This window comes from Athene cunicularia, assembly GCF_003259725.1.
Source record: "Athene cunicularia isolate RWA chromosome 19 unlocalized genomic scaffold, athCun1 chr19_part1, whole genome shotgun sequence".
Taxonomy (NCBI): domain Eukaryota; kingdom Metazoa; phylum Chordata; class Aves; order Strigiformes; family Strigidae; genus Athene; species Athene cunicularia.
Genome location: NW_020799124.1, coordinates 150,326 through 166,821, shown reverse-complemented (window position 1 = coordinate 166,821; position 16,496 = coordinate 150,326). Strand labels below are relative to the sequence as shown.

The window sequence follows — 16,496 nt, the reverse complement described above, 5'->3', positions numbered from 1 at the left end:
CCTTGTGCCCTGGCGGGCTGTGCACAGGTGAGGAGGGCTTACTATGAGCCTACTTTAGTTTCCGCTCAGGGATAATTGGAGGGAGGATCAGCATGCAGCTCTGTCTTGCCTGAGTTCCTGAGACTGAGGCGTGCCTCCGGTAGTTAAATTCACATCTTTTTAAAGTACATCTTCAGTTTTACATTTGCCAAAGTAGAAATAAAGCGTAACTAGAAAATAACAGTGGGTAATTTTGGCCTCCAGTAAGTCTTAGCTGCGTAGTCACTAGGTAACACTGTGTGGGTAGCTGAGTTAAATCACTTAATGGGTAGGCAGAAAGCATCTGAAACCAACAGAACAGAAAAAAGTGTCATTATGCAACGGCAAAGGTCATTCCTTCTACCCAGCATCTCTTTCCAAATGGAAAAATGACTTGTGCCTTTTAATGTTATTAGGAAAACTGTCCCTGAATTCAAAATGATCAGTTCTAAGACAGGTTTTGACAAGTGGAAATGTTTTAATCTATGCAATGGAGTCTTATTTTTAATTGTTTTTTTATTGAGATAGATTCAGTCTTGAATATTTTGCTATGTAAAAGACTGAGTTTTCAGTAGCTATGAGAATGCCGTGTGCTGTTTTGTCTCTGCTAACCAGGTTGGTGTGGTGGTAGTATTTAGGAATGCTTTTTTTTTATGGTCTTCTGTCTGTGGCATGTGCTTATGTCTAGGCTTGATTGGCAAATGCTTATTGCCAAGCAAAAGATGTAGCAAACTGCTGGCCCTGCTGCGGAGCTTGAAATCTGTAATATTATGACAGCGACGTGAATCGTATTGCATTAGTTTTACAGGAAAGCCCAGTGCTGTAATCACATCCAGTGCCGTTCCTATCCCAGGCTGCGTGAATGCACCCTCTGGGAGGTGGGTGCAAGCACTCCCGTGCCCGATGGGCTGTTGGACTGTCTGGTGGTGCCGTGGCGATGCTGCCAGTGCACGCGAGGGGCTGGTGTGAGGGCGTTCGCATCAGTCTGCTTTCCTTCATTTGTCCTGTTTGCATGACAAGGAAACTGCTGCTTTGTGCACCGTGAAGGGGAAGAGGGCCTTTAAAGAGATGCTGGCGTGATTCTTAAACTGATGCTTCTGGACTGTGCCTACTGTTCTGCTACTCTGCCCTCTCACAAGTATACTTCAGGTATAAAATCACCACTATTTCCTTCCCAGAGTGTTTGTGCTGATCCTGCTGGGGAAGTGCTGCTGTAAGTAGCGAACACTGGAGTCACAGTTTTCTTTTCTTGTTGTAGTTAGTGTTTGTAAAAACTAATTCAAGCTGAGGAGAAGGCAGAACCAGTGAAGAAAGGTGCCATGGCTGTGGCTTCACAGCAGGGCTAGGCTCGCTTCCCGTAGCGTTTATAAAATGACTTTTCATATCATTAGATCTGGTGGCAAAGCCCTGTACCCTGGTAAAGCATGCTGGCCACTGGAGGACATCACTTCCACAGGCAGACATCCTTCTGTTTTACGGAAAGTACTGCTGTGCCCTGCGCATGTTTCATCTCCACAGCAGCTAAAGATCAGGGGCCTGCCCCGCACAGTACTGGCTTATTCCAGGTCAGAAGTAGTGCCAGTTACGGGAATGGAAGAAGTAGATGCCTTTTCTTTCTCCTGACTTGATAGGTATTTTAAATACAATTTTTGCATAACAAGTAATATTGAAACAGCATTTTTGGTACTGGTAGCAGAGTGTGTGGAATTATTGAGTGACAGTGGTGACTGTTCTGTTTTAGGATGCTTGGGACTTAGGTCATGGGTGGGTTTTGGACACTAGGCCTTTTAAAACTGCATAGGAATGTGGTTAAATGAAAGTCGGGAATCAGCAGCATTAGCTATTCAATTTTCAGAGACTTTTCAGAGACCTTTGTTTCTTAAAGTGCTTTTCAGAGCCTTTTAGGCTTTACTTCTTATTATTGTTTCTCTTCCATTTCCTTAGTTCTGAGCATTGAGAATGTTGGCTACAGACATTCCTTTATTCCTTTAATTCCTCCTGTGGTTTTTTTTTTTTTTTTTACCCCTCTCTTTTTGGAAATAGCCCCAGATCACATGGAGTGAAGTGCACTTACGCACTGCTTAATTGTCATTAGGGAACTATTTCTTCTGCAGTTTGCTGGAACTATGTACAGTCACTAAACACCAAGGATGAAATTTGACTCGCATCTAAATGTGGGTGCCATCTACAGAGGTGCGGTCTGACTTGCCCTCAATAGGATGTGGAGCTATTTCTGTAGCAGTTCTTAGTTAAGTAACATCCTGGATGTTCCTGGAAAGAAGATTTTCTTGTTTTCTTGATTTTTATTGTAAATTAGAGTCAGAGGGGCTGAACGTTCTTCAGGGGTGATTTGAGGTGATCATTCAAGTGTGGGGTCAGTTAGCTATTTTATGGCCTATCACAGGAGGATGCAACTGATTGTCTCTGCTACTCTTGCCCTTATGGAAGCTATAGCTATACAGGGTATAGGTTTCAGTTGAGATCCTTATTTATACATCTTAGTGTGAAGAAAATCAGTATCTAACATTGGTAAATTGGCTAATGAGCATATTATAAATCTAAAATGTTACTTTGATTCTTTCATTTAGAAAGTGACTTTGGTTTTAATTAGCAATTTATTTCATGAGAGCTACTGTGAGTTTGGGGTGTATGGTGAGTCACAAACCCAGCTCGGAAAATTGTTTTCTGTAGGTCCTACAAGAGTTGTCTTCATGCAGATATGTGATAGTGTCAGCCACAGAAAAATTAAAATGTGAAATGATTTAGTGCAGGGAAAATCAAGAGAGTGCTTTTCCACATCATATTATACTCATGTATCACATCACCAGATCCCAGATGCAGCGAAGTACCAATGGAATTCCAGCTGTTCTTTGTTGGAGAAAAAAACCAAGACTTTTTTTACAGAAGAAAATCACTGACTGTAATCTTAATCATAATTAATCTTAATTAGAGTTAATTACAATTGGTGCTAGCCTAACTAGAGAATTCAGCTTCTGGTGCTGCGAGGTGCTGTGCTTTGTCTTCTCCTCTGCTGTTTGGCTGCAGGCGCGGGACGAGCCCCCGGTCAGCTCCCTCGGAAAGGGGCGAGTGCAGCCACCTGCAGTACTGTGCAACAGGAAACAGTTTAGGTCGGAGACTTTTCTTCTGCTTCTCCTAGAAGAAAAGCACCTGTGTGTTTCTGTGAGCCATCCTTCCAGCACTCGGAAATGTTCGCCTTGTGTCCCGCTCTCAGCCTGTCGTGCTGCCTCGGCAGCCTGTGGGAACTGCTGCCCGTGCTTCTAGTTCAACTATTGCCACTGGCAAATTAGTCATGTTCTGTGTTTCTGTTAAAGGCATTGCACTTCTACATGGCTTCCCCTTCTATCCTCAGAAATTGTGGTACTGAACAACTGAAATTATATCTAAATTGCTACCTTGCTTGCAAAAATTGCTGAAATCTGGCTTCCAAGAATCAGTCAACAAATCGGATAATGCTGACGTGAAAGCATCGTTACCGAGAAGCTGGCCTGTATTTTGAAGTAGAGCTGGTCTTTTCGTTCTCTGAAACAAAATAATAAAATAAAATATGCTGCAGTTGACACTGTAAATCAAATCAGTGAGTCCAGGCAATGCCAGTGTCTAATGCAATCAAGAAATGTTAATAGAGTCCTATTAAGGTGGCTAATGCTAATCTGTTGGCACAGAAGGAAGCAGACTCAATAAGACTAATGTATTAGGGCGATGCAATGCAGTCCTGCCAGCAAATAAATGTAGATGTGAAGAACTGCTGCAGTGAGCTTATGCAGACTTGTGCTGCTGACTGTGGTTATGTTTAAGCTGCTTCTAAATCTGGAAGCATTCCTAGTGCAATATAATAAAACTGATGCTCCCGAGGGCTTTTCTCACAGCCAGAATTTATGCCTGGAGATTTCTGACACTTTTCCCTGCCCTCTCTTCACATTCTGCATCGAACTCCAAGGCCACTGGAAGCATGAGCTTTCTTTGTGGGGCCAATACTTTCACTGATTTCCAGCCAGGCTAGTGGCAGTTCTCTGGCAGCTTCTACAGAAGCCACCTCTGTAGTCCTGCCGGTACCAAAACCTGGCCATGTAAACCCAATACAGCTTCACAGCTTTCTCTGGTGTAAACATAGATAAACTCTGACTTGGACTTTGGGGTCACAGCTTAGACAGTTGAACGTGAAGGACAGGAGTCCCTAGAACAATTAATACTATCATGAGAATAGGAAAACCTGGAGAGAACAGCTTTTGAATCTGACAAACTGCATAATAACTCAGGTATCTGCATCCCATCCAGTTGCTAGCAATGAAATCTGTCTGAGCTTCAGGGCAGAGCAGGACTCTGATGATGATCGAGTAAGTAGTGATCTTTGTTAGGACTTGAGAGATACTGAAAGTGTTTAGGCATGTTTTTAAGGGCTGTGATTAGGGATTGAGGTACAGTTTTTCACTTGTCTTTACATTTGGGACTTGTACAGATTATGTGAAAATCTGCATGTGCTCATTGCTGTGTTACATTGCTGTGCCTCAAGATTGAGATTTTTCCTGGCTGGCTGGGTTTATTTCAAGGTTATTACTAAGAAACAAGACTGTTTTGTGGAAACGTTTTTAAATTGCCATTCTTGGAGTCAGTTGTTCTTTGTTTCTCCTTGCCTTAAAAACCAAACCAACCTCTCTAAGCCTAAAAATGAACACGTCAGAAGATATTCTCTCCTACTGCCAAAGAGTAAAGAAAAGGTCTTGGGCTTCAGGAGAAGGAGCAAAAACCAAGCAAATTTAATAGATTGTGGTAAGAAACGTATGGGAAAGAACAGTTATTGATAGGAGCAAATACTGCACAGACATCATGCATTGCTTATCATTTATAGGTGTAGATCGATTTAAAGCCAAGATAATGAATTTATGCAGTGTCAGTGGGATTTTCTGGGTGGCACTGTAGCTGATCGGGTGTGTATTGACTTAACAGAATCCACTTAGCTTGCATGTTGAGTTCTTGGCTGTCTTTGTCGTTATTCAGGATTTTCCAATAATTTTGTGCAGGGAAGAAAGAAAACCGTAATAAAACCACCTAACTCTTCACTCCTTTTTGTCTTTATTGCATCTTATGTGCTGGATGGCTGCCTCTGAACTACATCACAAACATATTAGGCAAATATCTCTTACGGAACTGTTCTTCAGTGGGAATTAAATTCTTTAAGATTTGTTTTCCTTCCCTTGAAGATAGGAATGTGGGCTCCCATTTAATGAATTCCTAAGGTTTGAAGTTAATTTGCTCCTCTTCCCTCCCCAGAGCCTGTCAGCTGAGCAGTGGTGGTTGAATGAGTGGCAAAACAAGAATTAAGTGGTTGCAGCATCACAGTAGGCTCAGTGCATGTTTTGAGTGTGCATGGTGTGTAGAGGGCTGTTGTTCTTACCCGAGTTGGATTTTGTCTTTCCAAGTTCCAGTCCTGCTTTTGATATCTGTGTGATGGTAACTTGAACTGAGGGAAGCCAAGGAGAGCCTTCCAGCTCAAATTTTATGGTCTCGTCAAGATAACTTAAACCTAATTGCTGAGATAGGTCAAGTGCTTAAGCGTCTCTAATTTGGAAATGAAAATGTGAGTTAAACCCAAACCCTGGCCCAAGAGTCCGGGTATAAGTCAGAACTAATGAACCAGAGGGCAGGCATACGCAGGCAGAAAGCATTGTCATACATGAAGGGATATCTGCTGTCTAGAGGTAGGGGAATAGATTTGTCACTTGAATTACTCTGCATAAGCACGCTTTTTATAGAGCAGAAGCTGGCAGGATGCTTGTGTTACCAAGAATGAGAACATTAAGCTGCGCGCTCACACACACACACACACACACACACGGCTTTAAGAGTGTTGCAGATACATCTTTATCCTCATTTTGTGACACTTGGTGCAGTGAGGCAGTCTCTCTGTGTGAGAACTAGGCCCTTGGTGTTACTGTAAAACTGGGGTTGCTTTGTGTTTTTCCTGCATGTTTTAACACATGGAAAACAGTCTTATTTTCTGGAGAACAGCCTAGCTTAAGCTGCTCTTACCGTTACAGGAAAAAAAACATTGCCTGGAACCACTTCCCTTTCAATTTCTTGATGCTTGCATTTTTGTTTTCTAGCTGTTTGAAGGTAATTTTCCATTTTATGGAGACAGCTTTTTTATAAGTGTTGTATTAGAACCTGTACTGCCCAATGACACTGAATGTGGTGAAGTTTTTTTGTTTGGTATAGTTTGTATTTTTTTTTTTTGGCATTCTAGTGACTAAGAAACAAGAGTTCAAAGTATTTTATCTTCCTCTGGTGCTTTTTTAAGCATATGGTGATGACTTTGGAAGCTTCTCTCAGCATGACTCATTATGAGGAAGGCAGTTTGCCTCTTCTGGCACATGCATGATCCTTGACAGTAGAAAGGCATGAGCATGAGTTTTTGCTCTGAGATAGGAGAATGAGGATTAGTAAGATTTTTTCCAAGAGCTAATGGGTCCAGCCTGTACAGTTGGCTCTTCCCAGAAGGTTATGAGATCTTCACTGGGCTTTCTTGACCTACACAACAGAGAATAGCTGTTAGTGGGGGGTTGCTGTGTTTTCTACCTTGCTTATTGTTAAGGCAAAGGCTGGCTTGACTCAGATCAGTTTTGGAAATGGTATGTCAAAGGAGATGACGTTTCCCAAGTGTGCTTATGCCATGCTGTTCTGTGCTTGCTGTTAGGGTACTGGTTTCTCAGGCCAGCAGGCCTGCTCTAAGGATTGCAGGCTTGTTTTGTGGCAGTGGGTGGCAAGCTTGCTCCTGCTCAGCTCTCTGTAGTCAGGTTCTCTAGCTCTTCTGCTCATAGCTGGTGAGCTTCCTCTAGTAATTCCTTTCCCCTTCTGCTGAGGTTGTGGCACCACAGCTACCGGGAGGGTGAATTCTGCTATAATGAACAGCCTGCAGGTAACACATTGTCTTTCTAAGCAGCTTTGTTATCTCCAGCTCAAATGTATGGCCTCGATGCCAGGTGGGGTCAGCAGGGCACTGTATGTCTCTGGTCTCAGTGAGACTCAGATGAACTAGGAATGGGAATCCAGTAACTGTGGCTGTGGGTAACAGTCATTCTGAACAAGACTAGCTAATTCTGTTTTGATTTTTTTTTTTCTCCAGCGCTGACAGAATTCAGGGAACCCTTGGGCTACTGGACTCAGCTCTATAGGAAACCCTTCAGTCAGAACTTAAAGTGAATGAGACAGGTAAAGGACAGGGGAAAGAGAAAACATGCTCAGTGTCATCCAGCAAATCAGTAGCAATCGTGAGATTGAAGTCCAATCCTGTAGCCCATAAAGGATGTTCTTTAATGGACTGTTTACTCCTTGAAGTATCTTTGAAGTAGGCATGATAGTCTTGGCACATTGTCCTTGAGAAAGAGGCCTTATGAAGTATGAATTCCATGCAGGCTGATATCCCAGGTATTTCAGGATGCAGCAGTGAACTTTGAACAGTTGGAGGGAGTAAACACCAGAAACTTAGTCAACATAAATAGACCTGGGAAAAAAATGTGAGAATGTAACTTCCTCTCTGGTAGCAATGCCCTATTAGATTTCTATTTTCATTTAAAAATAGAAATTTTACTGCGGCTAAATGCCATCTTTGAAGAAAATTAACCAGGGGCTTTGTTAGTAAACTGCAGTACATTTTTTCTTTATCATAAAGCTGGTGCTAGTGTACTTTGTTTGCAGAGGTTGCAAAGGAGGTTGGGATTCAGTTCTGTTAGGCCTGGACACTCACTAGACAATGTTGACTCTTCTGGGAAAGAGACCAATGAAATGAGGTGACAGAGTGGAGAGATGACCAAGTCTTCTCCTTGTCTCATTGCTGGGGACTGCAGAGAGAGATGACTGGTTTTCAGAAGTGCTGTGCTTGCTGTCCAGTCGTGGACATTGTGAATTTCTGTGTTGTCACCCTGCAGTATAGCATCTGCTTGGACCATCACATTTCCATAAACCTGCTGATGCCCTGTTCCTTCCTTCTCCTGCTTCATCCCACCATTTGCTGAAATGTAGTAGCTTTGCACAAGGCTGTGCTCTGCTCTGGGGAAAAAAAACCCTTTTGTTTCTAAGCTGGTCAGTCAGAAGAGCGTAAAAGTGACTCCACAGAAGGTCTGATGGGACTTTACTAGTCTTTTATGTAGCGATACTGGGAACTAATCTGAGGCTGTCAGTGGGAGCTGCTGGCTCAGTTTCCCATGCAATGGGCAGAGTACATGACTCCAGTTGTTCTCTGCTGTGTTTCAGCATTTTGCATGGTGTTTGGAGTTGCAGCACTGATCATAGTGCCTCTGTCTGACTTCCCAGACAGTGCACTATCTGTGCCGTAGGCAGCCTGCATAGACCTCCTTGTGCTGTCTTTGCTCTGCCTCCGTGTACCGGGTTTGAAAGGATACCCAGGCAAGTTCTGTGTCTTAACAGACCTGCGTGTCACCTCCACGTCAGCTGACACCCAGCAGATGCCACCAGGAAGTGACAGGGTTCCAGTGTACTTTTTGTAATGTATTCAAAGAGGAAGTAAAAATGAAAAATAGAAATAGATGTGATGAAACATTAATGCTTCAGTTAGCTTCAGCTTTGAGCTGCCATCTTTTTTTCAATTAACTGAAATCAGTACCATTGATCAATACCACTGGTTTTGAAATGATTTGCTCCTCTATGGATTCTTGCACAATCTTTCTTAACTCGTTTAACTTACTTCAGGAGGGGCATCTGCTTTTCTTCCCTGCCTTCCACCGCTATCCCCAGCTATGCTGGGGTCATACATGAGACTTTACATATGAATAAAGTTTTTACTGTAGATTGTTACTCTTCCAATTATTCTTTTTGTTGTTGTTGCTGGGCTGCACACCCTTTTGGACACATTCCAGTGACCCCTTTGACATACATGCTTCCTTAAATCTGTAACAGGGTTATGGATGTTTAATGCTTCTCCCCAGAAGAGAAAGTCACGCTTTTACTGTGCAGGTTTTTGCTCTGGTAGCTTTGTACACAGTAATCTTCAGCATCTGGTGATCTTTTCTAAAATAACTTTTCTAAAATAACCTACCCCTTTCTGTGGTGAGCAGGGTGCTGCAGAACTGCCCATAAATGAGGTATGGACAACATGCAGAAACTTGGCCTGATCAGAAATGCAGCGGGTGCAGTTGCGGCAGTGGGAGCTTATTGGCATTCTTGTCGATGCATTCCCTCTGATCAGAGTGCACTGTGTGTCCTCACAGGGAGTATTTTTATCTTTCGGGTTGGAGTGTCTACACCACAATTTCATTTACATGCACACACACAAATTACTGGCTAATGATTATGTTATTCCACATCAGTTTTTCCTTGTGCAATTTTTAAGGAGACCTGGATTCCTGCTGGTTTGGGAAGTAAGTGGGAAAGCAAACTTGTCCTGTTTCACGCTGAGATGAGTAACAGGACGTGGAGTTATATGGATTCACTGCATATACTCTGAGGCTACCTATATATTTCTTTTAAGCTGAGTTTGTCCCAGGGATTTTCCTGAAAAGTGATGCTGTAGCCAGATTTCCGAATCATTGTTTAAACACCTGAGTGAAGAAGGGCCAGAGTTATTTACAGGAGGCTAATACAGGGCTGTGGCTTCGTTATGGTTGCTGAGCTTGGAGGCAGACACTTAAACTCATTTGCTATGCTGACTTAATCTGTATAGGTGAATCCCTGCTGAGCTAAATGTTGACCTCAGTGAAGTTATGCCAGAAGACGTACTTGGTGCTGTTAGCCTCATTTAATGCTGCAGGTATTTGCCTTAGTTTTATATGGATAATAAATAGATGGAAAAAGGCAGAGGACTGGAATGGATAGGAATTTAGTTTACTGTTTAAACATGAGACTTCTATCAGGATTTTGGGTGTGCAGACTAATCCCACCACTGTATTAGAACTGAAGCCTGTGATGGTCTTTTTCCCTACTTGGAAAGGCATAAAGTTGTGTTAGGCATAAGGTGTCCGTGATTTACATTGGGGTCTGTTAACAACAGCTGTATAGCTTTGAGTTTTTCTACAGTCTTCAGAATGGTTCAATCCCAATTTCGTGTTTTCTGTCTTTCATGGCTGCGTTTCAACTCTTGACTCCCATGCAAAGAGCATCCTCTCTCCTCAGTCATGCATCTGTAAGAGCTTGATTTGCAAGGCAGCAGCTGTCAGTCCAATTTTGAATTTCCGTTGGTCAGAAGTAAAGGGAAACAGCAGAGTGTATCTTTTTCAAACTGATGTTGCCACTCTTCAAAATTTTAAGAGATTTTAAATAATGTTTGGTGCTTATTATGCACTAATATTGTTAGCCATAATAGTAGTTTGTTTGGCTGGAGGCCAAAGACTGGAGGTTTAATAGAGTAACTCTTAGGCACTTTGTAGAGAAAATGGACTTGAGGGAAAAGCTTTTGTCACTGAAAACCAAAGCAAAGTGTTAGCTTTAGAACATCATATTACTGACAGAAAATGCTGGTTCTGTCATAAGGACACTTGGAGGGAAAGGACAGAAACTGCTTGCAGGTTTTTCCAGTTTCAGTTTTCAAGGGCTGAGTTAAAAGCTGGTGGTTTATACTACCTCCTGTTTACTCTGACAGCAGTGTGCACACAGTTGTCTACCTTGGGTTTATTGTTTCTTATTTTGGTCTGGAAACAGTTCAGGGTGAGAATCTTCTTTTTCTCTTAAAATGAATACAAATTTATCTATATTTTTAAGGGAGCTGTGAATTGAGGGAGAGTAGTGTCTCTTATGAAGTCTTTAAACAGTCACTCTACTGTATCAATGAATCATAGCAAATGAATGATAATTATAATAAAGAATGAGTCTTCAGTGAATCATACTTACTGTATCAGGTGAATGCATAATTGGAGAGTTTTTGAAGTGGATGCTTGACAGAAAAAAAAAAAAAAAAAATACAGTACCAAGTGTGATCCTAGTGCCTGATTGTCTATTGTGTGGGGTTTGTTTTGTTTTCTGTTTTTCTAAGCCTGGCCAGTCAACATGGCTTTAAACACAATCAGAACTAATACAAGTGGATTTGCTTTTTTGTCTTATTACTCTTCCTTGTGCATTGTTTTTTACTTAGTCTGTGGGATTTCTGTTTTTTGATTTGTTATAGTAACCAGGAACTTCAATCTCAGACTGAGATCACATTATATGAAGTGCTGGGAAACTCAGAATACGTGAGTCTCTACTTTGGAGGAGGTGCTCTGTATTGCTGTCCATGCTGCAAGATAAGAAGTGTGATTGTGTATCTTCCTAGCAGTGATCACACAGAGTCAGTCCAGTCCAGTCCTGGATATCTGCAACCTCATTTAGGAGGCTAGATGTCAAGGAAGAGGTACTTTTCTGTAGTGTGATAACTCTCCCCTGTGGTCTGTGTCTGCTGTCAAGGAGACTGAAATCCTGGTTTGTGTGCTTCTGTTACGTGCCTAAGGCTGAGACAGATGTATCTGAGGTCTCAAGTTGGCTTTACCGATGGGACAATTCCTTGTAATTGCACTGGACAAGGTATATTCCTGTGAATGTGACTTGGAGCATCTTGTGCAAATAGTAGTTAAATGTGTTTCAAGACAAGCTCATGTTCTGTGTATCAATCTGATAAATTGCAAACTATGCTTCTGCTGTGGTATTTTTTAACAATTTAAATATGCACGTTACTGTGTTAAGTAAAAGCTTGAAATAACTTCTGAGTTGAAGCAATGGTTTAAAAAATTGCAGCTGTTAAAAACATTGTATGTTAAAGAGGTTTTCTGGAACAAACATAAAAACTGAGGTAAAAAAAGTGAAAATGTGAAATGAGCACTTACAAGTACCACTGCTTCAGTTAGAAGAAATACATGTTTTAAGCTTTTGTTTAGCATTCTGTCTCTGAGACTGTCAAACATGGCTTCAGTAGCAAACAATTTTCTGCACCCTGTGGGGATTTAGGTGCAGTCAACCGTATTCTGTAATTACTGTTAGTGGGCTAGCCTTGGGAAGTTACGCATCACTGAGGAGGAGGAATGTTCTCTGCTTTGCTAGGATAAATATGCTGTGCAGCAGCTAGGGAATGTAGTAATCGGAATCAGCCATGACCCGTTTGCTTAATGGTGTTCTGTAGAAGTTGGAAGTGCATTGGTCTTGAGTGTAGTGGACTGGGAAGATAGTCTTGGAGACAGAGGTGAGGTGACAGCAGTGCTCCCTGATGTTTCTTCTGTTGTATTTGAGGTGTTTGGTCAGTGGTCTTGTATTGCTCTCACCAGTTAAACAAATACCTAAAGGGAGCATATAAAGAAGATGGAGCCAGATTTTTTTTCAGTGGTGCCCAGTGACAGGACAAGAAGCAATGGGCACAAACTGGAACACGGGAGGTTCCCTCTGAACATCAGGAAACACTTTTAAAAAAAATTTTTATTGTGAGGGTGACTGAGCACTGGCACAGGTTTCCCAGAGAGGCTGTGGAGTCTTCCTCCTTGGAGATACTCAGAAGCTGTCCTGGGCGACCTGCTTGAGTGGGGAGGTTGGAGCATGTGAACTCCATGGGTCTGTCCCCACCTTAACCATTCTGTGATTTTGTAAACCTGATTGTTTTGGCTTTACCTCATTTTGCTGGGAAACAATTCAGGTGGTATCTCACAAGCATTTAGACATACTGATTGCAGCAGATTCAGAAGCATCTGAGTGGTTATTTTGTTCTTATTAAGCCTATGACACAGCTTTTGCATGCTGATGTTATCAACCTGAAAGAGCAGTTGGATTTGAAACTGAAGTTAAATGTGAGCTCAAGATCAGGTACTTGCATGAAAGCTTATGTGCTTAAAAATTGGGCCCCAAGTGAAATCCAAGCTGTCTGTGGGGATCCTGAGGTCTTGTCTATATGAAAGACTGTAATAATTTTAACTACTCTAAGTTTAGGGATGTATCTTTTTCCCTACATGATGAATGAGAGAGAAAGCAGTTCCGGACTCGATAGGAGTGCTGTAAGGGGAAGTGCATTTGTGCTTATGAGATGTTTAGCAGCTGTATCGTTGGAGGTTGTACAAGAAATGAAAGTGCTTTCTGGACTGACTTATTTCTTGAATTTAATTTCCTTTAGTAGAAAAGAAATGGTTTAAGAAGCAAAAATTGGAATTGGATTTTTTTAAAAGGAATTATGTAGAACTCAAGTACAGCTACCAAAAATCTTGCCGTCTTCCATTACCCAGAGTTGTCAGGACTGCTATTCTACTTTCCGTCCAGAGATTCAAGTAGGTTGTTAAATGAAAATGTCCCATGTCTACTTTTATCTTGGGGACAAATGGGAACTTTGCCAAGGTGAGCTGAAAGTAAAATTTGTGAGTAGCATCTGTTGTAAAAGAATGTATCAAAAGAACTGGTTTGTTTGGGTTTTTTTGCTCCCTAGGAAATTACTACCTCAACATGCAAATTAGATGTTGAAATTTTATTGGAGATAACGGAAATCAACATGCTGTGATGTTTGGGAGCCATGGTGGCAATATGGAAGAGCCCGAGTGAGAAAAGTTTAGCGGGTAATATTACTGTGGTTCATAATTATATGTTACAGATAATTGTAGGTGTTTTAAATGTGGAAACCACCAAGGTGGCTGTCATTTCTGATATAATGGGAAGGAAATGTTTGTGTTCATGAGGGTATCGTGAAAACAAAGTCCATGATGAATGCAACAGTGGCTTGCTAATGCTTACTGACAGCTGAAACCCCCATGGCTTTAGAGAACTGTTAAAAGATTATCAAGCACCCTGAGCCGGTGGAGAGGGGATGGGATCCTCCTTCCATGATCCATGGAGCTTGGCTCTACCCTTCCACTGAGACATGGAGACTGGGTCCTGTTACACGGGATCTGAGGATACTTGGTTTCTTGAAGGATTGAGGTCTATCCTCTTGGTTTTTTCTGCTCCAAATTAATCTGTGCTGGATAGCCAAAATTTCAAGTGATGAATGCAGTCCTTCAGAAAAGTTTTGTACCAAGACTGAGTTTATCTGGATTTCTTTTGTTGTTCTCTTGAGATTTTTTTTTTAACTGTGCTTTGTTCCCTCCAGCCAAATGAAGATCAGATTTTTTTCACAATCCAGTTGAAAATTTCTGTAATGAAACATTGATTTTTTTTTTTTTTTAAATATTTTTTTCTTTGTGCCAGGAGACTTCCTTGATGAATAGCTTGTATTCTGAATCCTTTAATTCTATATTCTAGTTCAGTTCTGGTATGCAGAAATGGACTACAGTCATATACATCTTGATCTCAATGAATTTTTATTTGATTAAGAAAATCATGCTGAAAGTGCCATTGTTACAATCAGATACAAACCAGTGAATCATCCAGATGCTTAAAGTGCCTTACTCCTCAGTGATTTCTGTAGTGGTTTTGATGTTATTTGGTGACTTTGTCATGGTAGTATCTCAAAATCTGTTAGGTAAAACCAAACAGTAGCAGACAGTTTCTTCACAGAACTGGCTGTCTTCAGCAGAGGAACCAAATCAAAATTGAGGTGAGAAGGCATATGTCATGAAATGGAGGGAACTGACCCACATATTGTAGGTGTTGCGTTAATCCTGTAACTTTTAGCATTTGTTCATTGAAGGTGGATTTTTGCAAGGGCACTAGATATCAGAAAAGGCAAAGAAGAAAAGGAAGGAAGAATGAGTGGGTCCTTCTGGTCTTAAATCTTAAGCTTTAGCTGTAGAACTATGGAAACGCAAGAACACATTGAATGGGACTTCACCAATCCAAGGGAAATATAGGTGACAGGCAGAACAAAAGTCAGAGAATCTTTAAAATCATGATAAGAAAAATCCTGAAAATAATTATCCAAAATGCCAAATACTTTCTTCTTCTGGTTTGTTTTCATTTGTTTGTTCTTTTTTCTAGTCTTTCCTGGCTTTGGGTAACTGCATTTGTGGTGCCTGACTAGAGGCATAAAGTTGTATAGCTTAAAAAAGTGCAGAGAAACCAGCTTCTAAAAGTCAGGCCCCTAAATGTCTCTTCAAAACAAATTATCTGCTGCCATAAGAGGGTATTTTTTTGTTGTGGCATTTTTGTTTGTTTGTTTCTGCACATGTACCCTCTGGCTTCTTGTGGAGTCACTGAATTCTCAGAATACATGAAAATCAGAATCTTCAGTTTTTAGTCTTGGAAGAGCAATCATCAGTACAGACATCTGGTTTGGAAATTCTGAGCGGAATTTTCTCAGTGTGAAATTTATGTTCAGTATGGGAGTGTCTGCATATGCAGGACCACAAAATGCATTAACTGTGTGTTGCCAGTGAAGTCTATCTGTTTTGGTTTGGATATTCCCATGCTTTAATAAACATCCATAGCAGAGAAACTCGGTTTCGGTTACAGATACCTGATTGACCAGGGTAGCTGAGCAAGGAGCTGTTTTCTTGCTGAGGAAAACTCTGAACACTCTTGAGATGCTCAAGGCAGTCCTTTGCCTTCTTGCCATTCTCTCTGTCTTACTCTTGTTCTCATGCTCTGTGGGCCTGTCTCTCATTTATAGGTTCTTCATAGATTTCCAAGTTTACTGCCTTCCTTCTGACTGCTCATAGATCTTAAGGCCTGTGATCAGAAAGTCTGGGATTCTACACAAGGCTGGAAAAGAGTAGTTTACTCAAGAATTTTTGTACTAAGAGTAGTGGTATTATATTTTGTTTTTCAGATCTAGCAGCTCCAGAGGTGAGGCAGATTATTTCCTCCTTTCACTCTTCTCTAGCATATGGACTCCTATCCAAAGACTGAATTTTGCAAATTGTCCCTTTCCCATCTGTCACTGGCATTTTTTGTGGTGCTTCCCATTTGCGTGCATTGAAATTTTGGAATTCCTGCTCTTCCAATCATTGACCAAATGCAGACTTTTATTCAATAAAAGTTCAGAGTAGTGTTCTTTCTGCCACTATTTTGATGACTATAGTGATAAGTTTTAGGAGATATATATATATATATGTATATATATTTGAATGAAGGGACTGCAAGGTGGTGTTTGGTAAGGAATAATTCAGTTTGCTGTTCCCTATCATTAATAAAAGGTTCCAGAAATCTGTAACAGTAAATGTAATGATCTGTATGCATTCTCTGTTAACTGCCAAATATCACTGGACACATTCCCAATACACACTCTACTCTTGTAATGAACACTGACTCCTTAATAACCAATTATTTTGAATGTTTCTAGTTTTGGTTGAGGGTTTTTTTAGCTATTAAAATGCTTTTAACTGATTTTTTTACTCTATTCTTGGCCAAGCTAAAGTCTCCTTCCTCCTGCCACCTTTCATTCATATTTCTGATTGGTTCAGCTATAGATGGAGTAAAAGTAGAAGAGAACACTGTGACCTAGTGGCATGTTTCCCCCAGAATAATGTAGAAGGATGCCTTCCCTGCTTGAGCTGCTCTTTTACTACTGGAAGGAGAGTGTTTTTGTGGACAGAGCCTTGGGATATTAGGTTTTTAGGTCTGGTATCATCTGGAGC

The 16,496-nt window shown here is 41.1% G+C and overlaps 1 protein-coding gene across 10 annotated transcripts in view; it reads left to right on the top strand.

Annotated features, from left to right (window-relative positions):
- Positions 1-860: 860 nt before the first annotated feature.
- Positions 861-16,496, top strand: part of PITPNM3 (PITPNM family member 3) — a 99,752-nt gene continuing 84,116 nt past the window's right edge. For 3 of the 10 annotated variants that reach the window (XM_026861739.1, XM_026861736.1, XM_026861734.1), the window contains exon 1: positions 861-1,167. In XM_026861739.1, coding sequence (XP_026717540.1) covers positions 1,110-1,167 — 58 coding nt within the window. In that variant the 5' untranslated portion in view covers positions 861-1,109. The remainder of the gene's footprint in view (positions 1,168-16,496) is intronic. The other 7 variants (XM_026861737.1, XM_026861738.1, XM_026861735.1 and 4 more) reach the window with 3 other exon arrangements.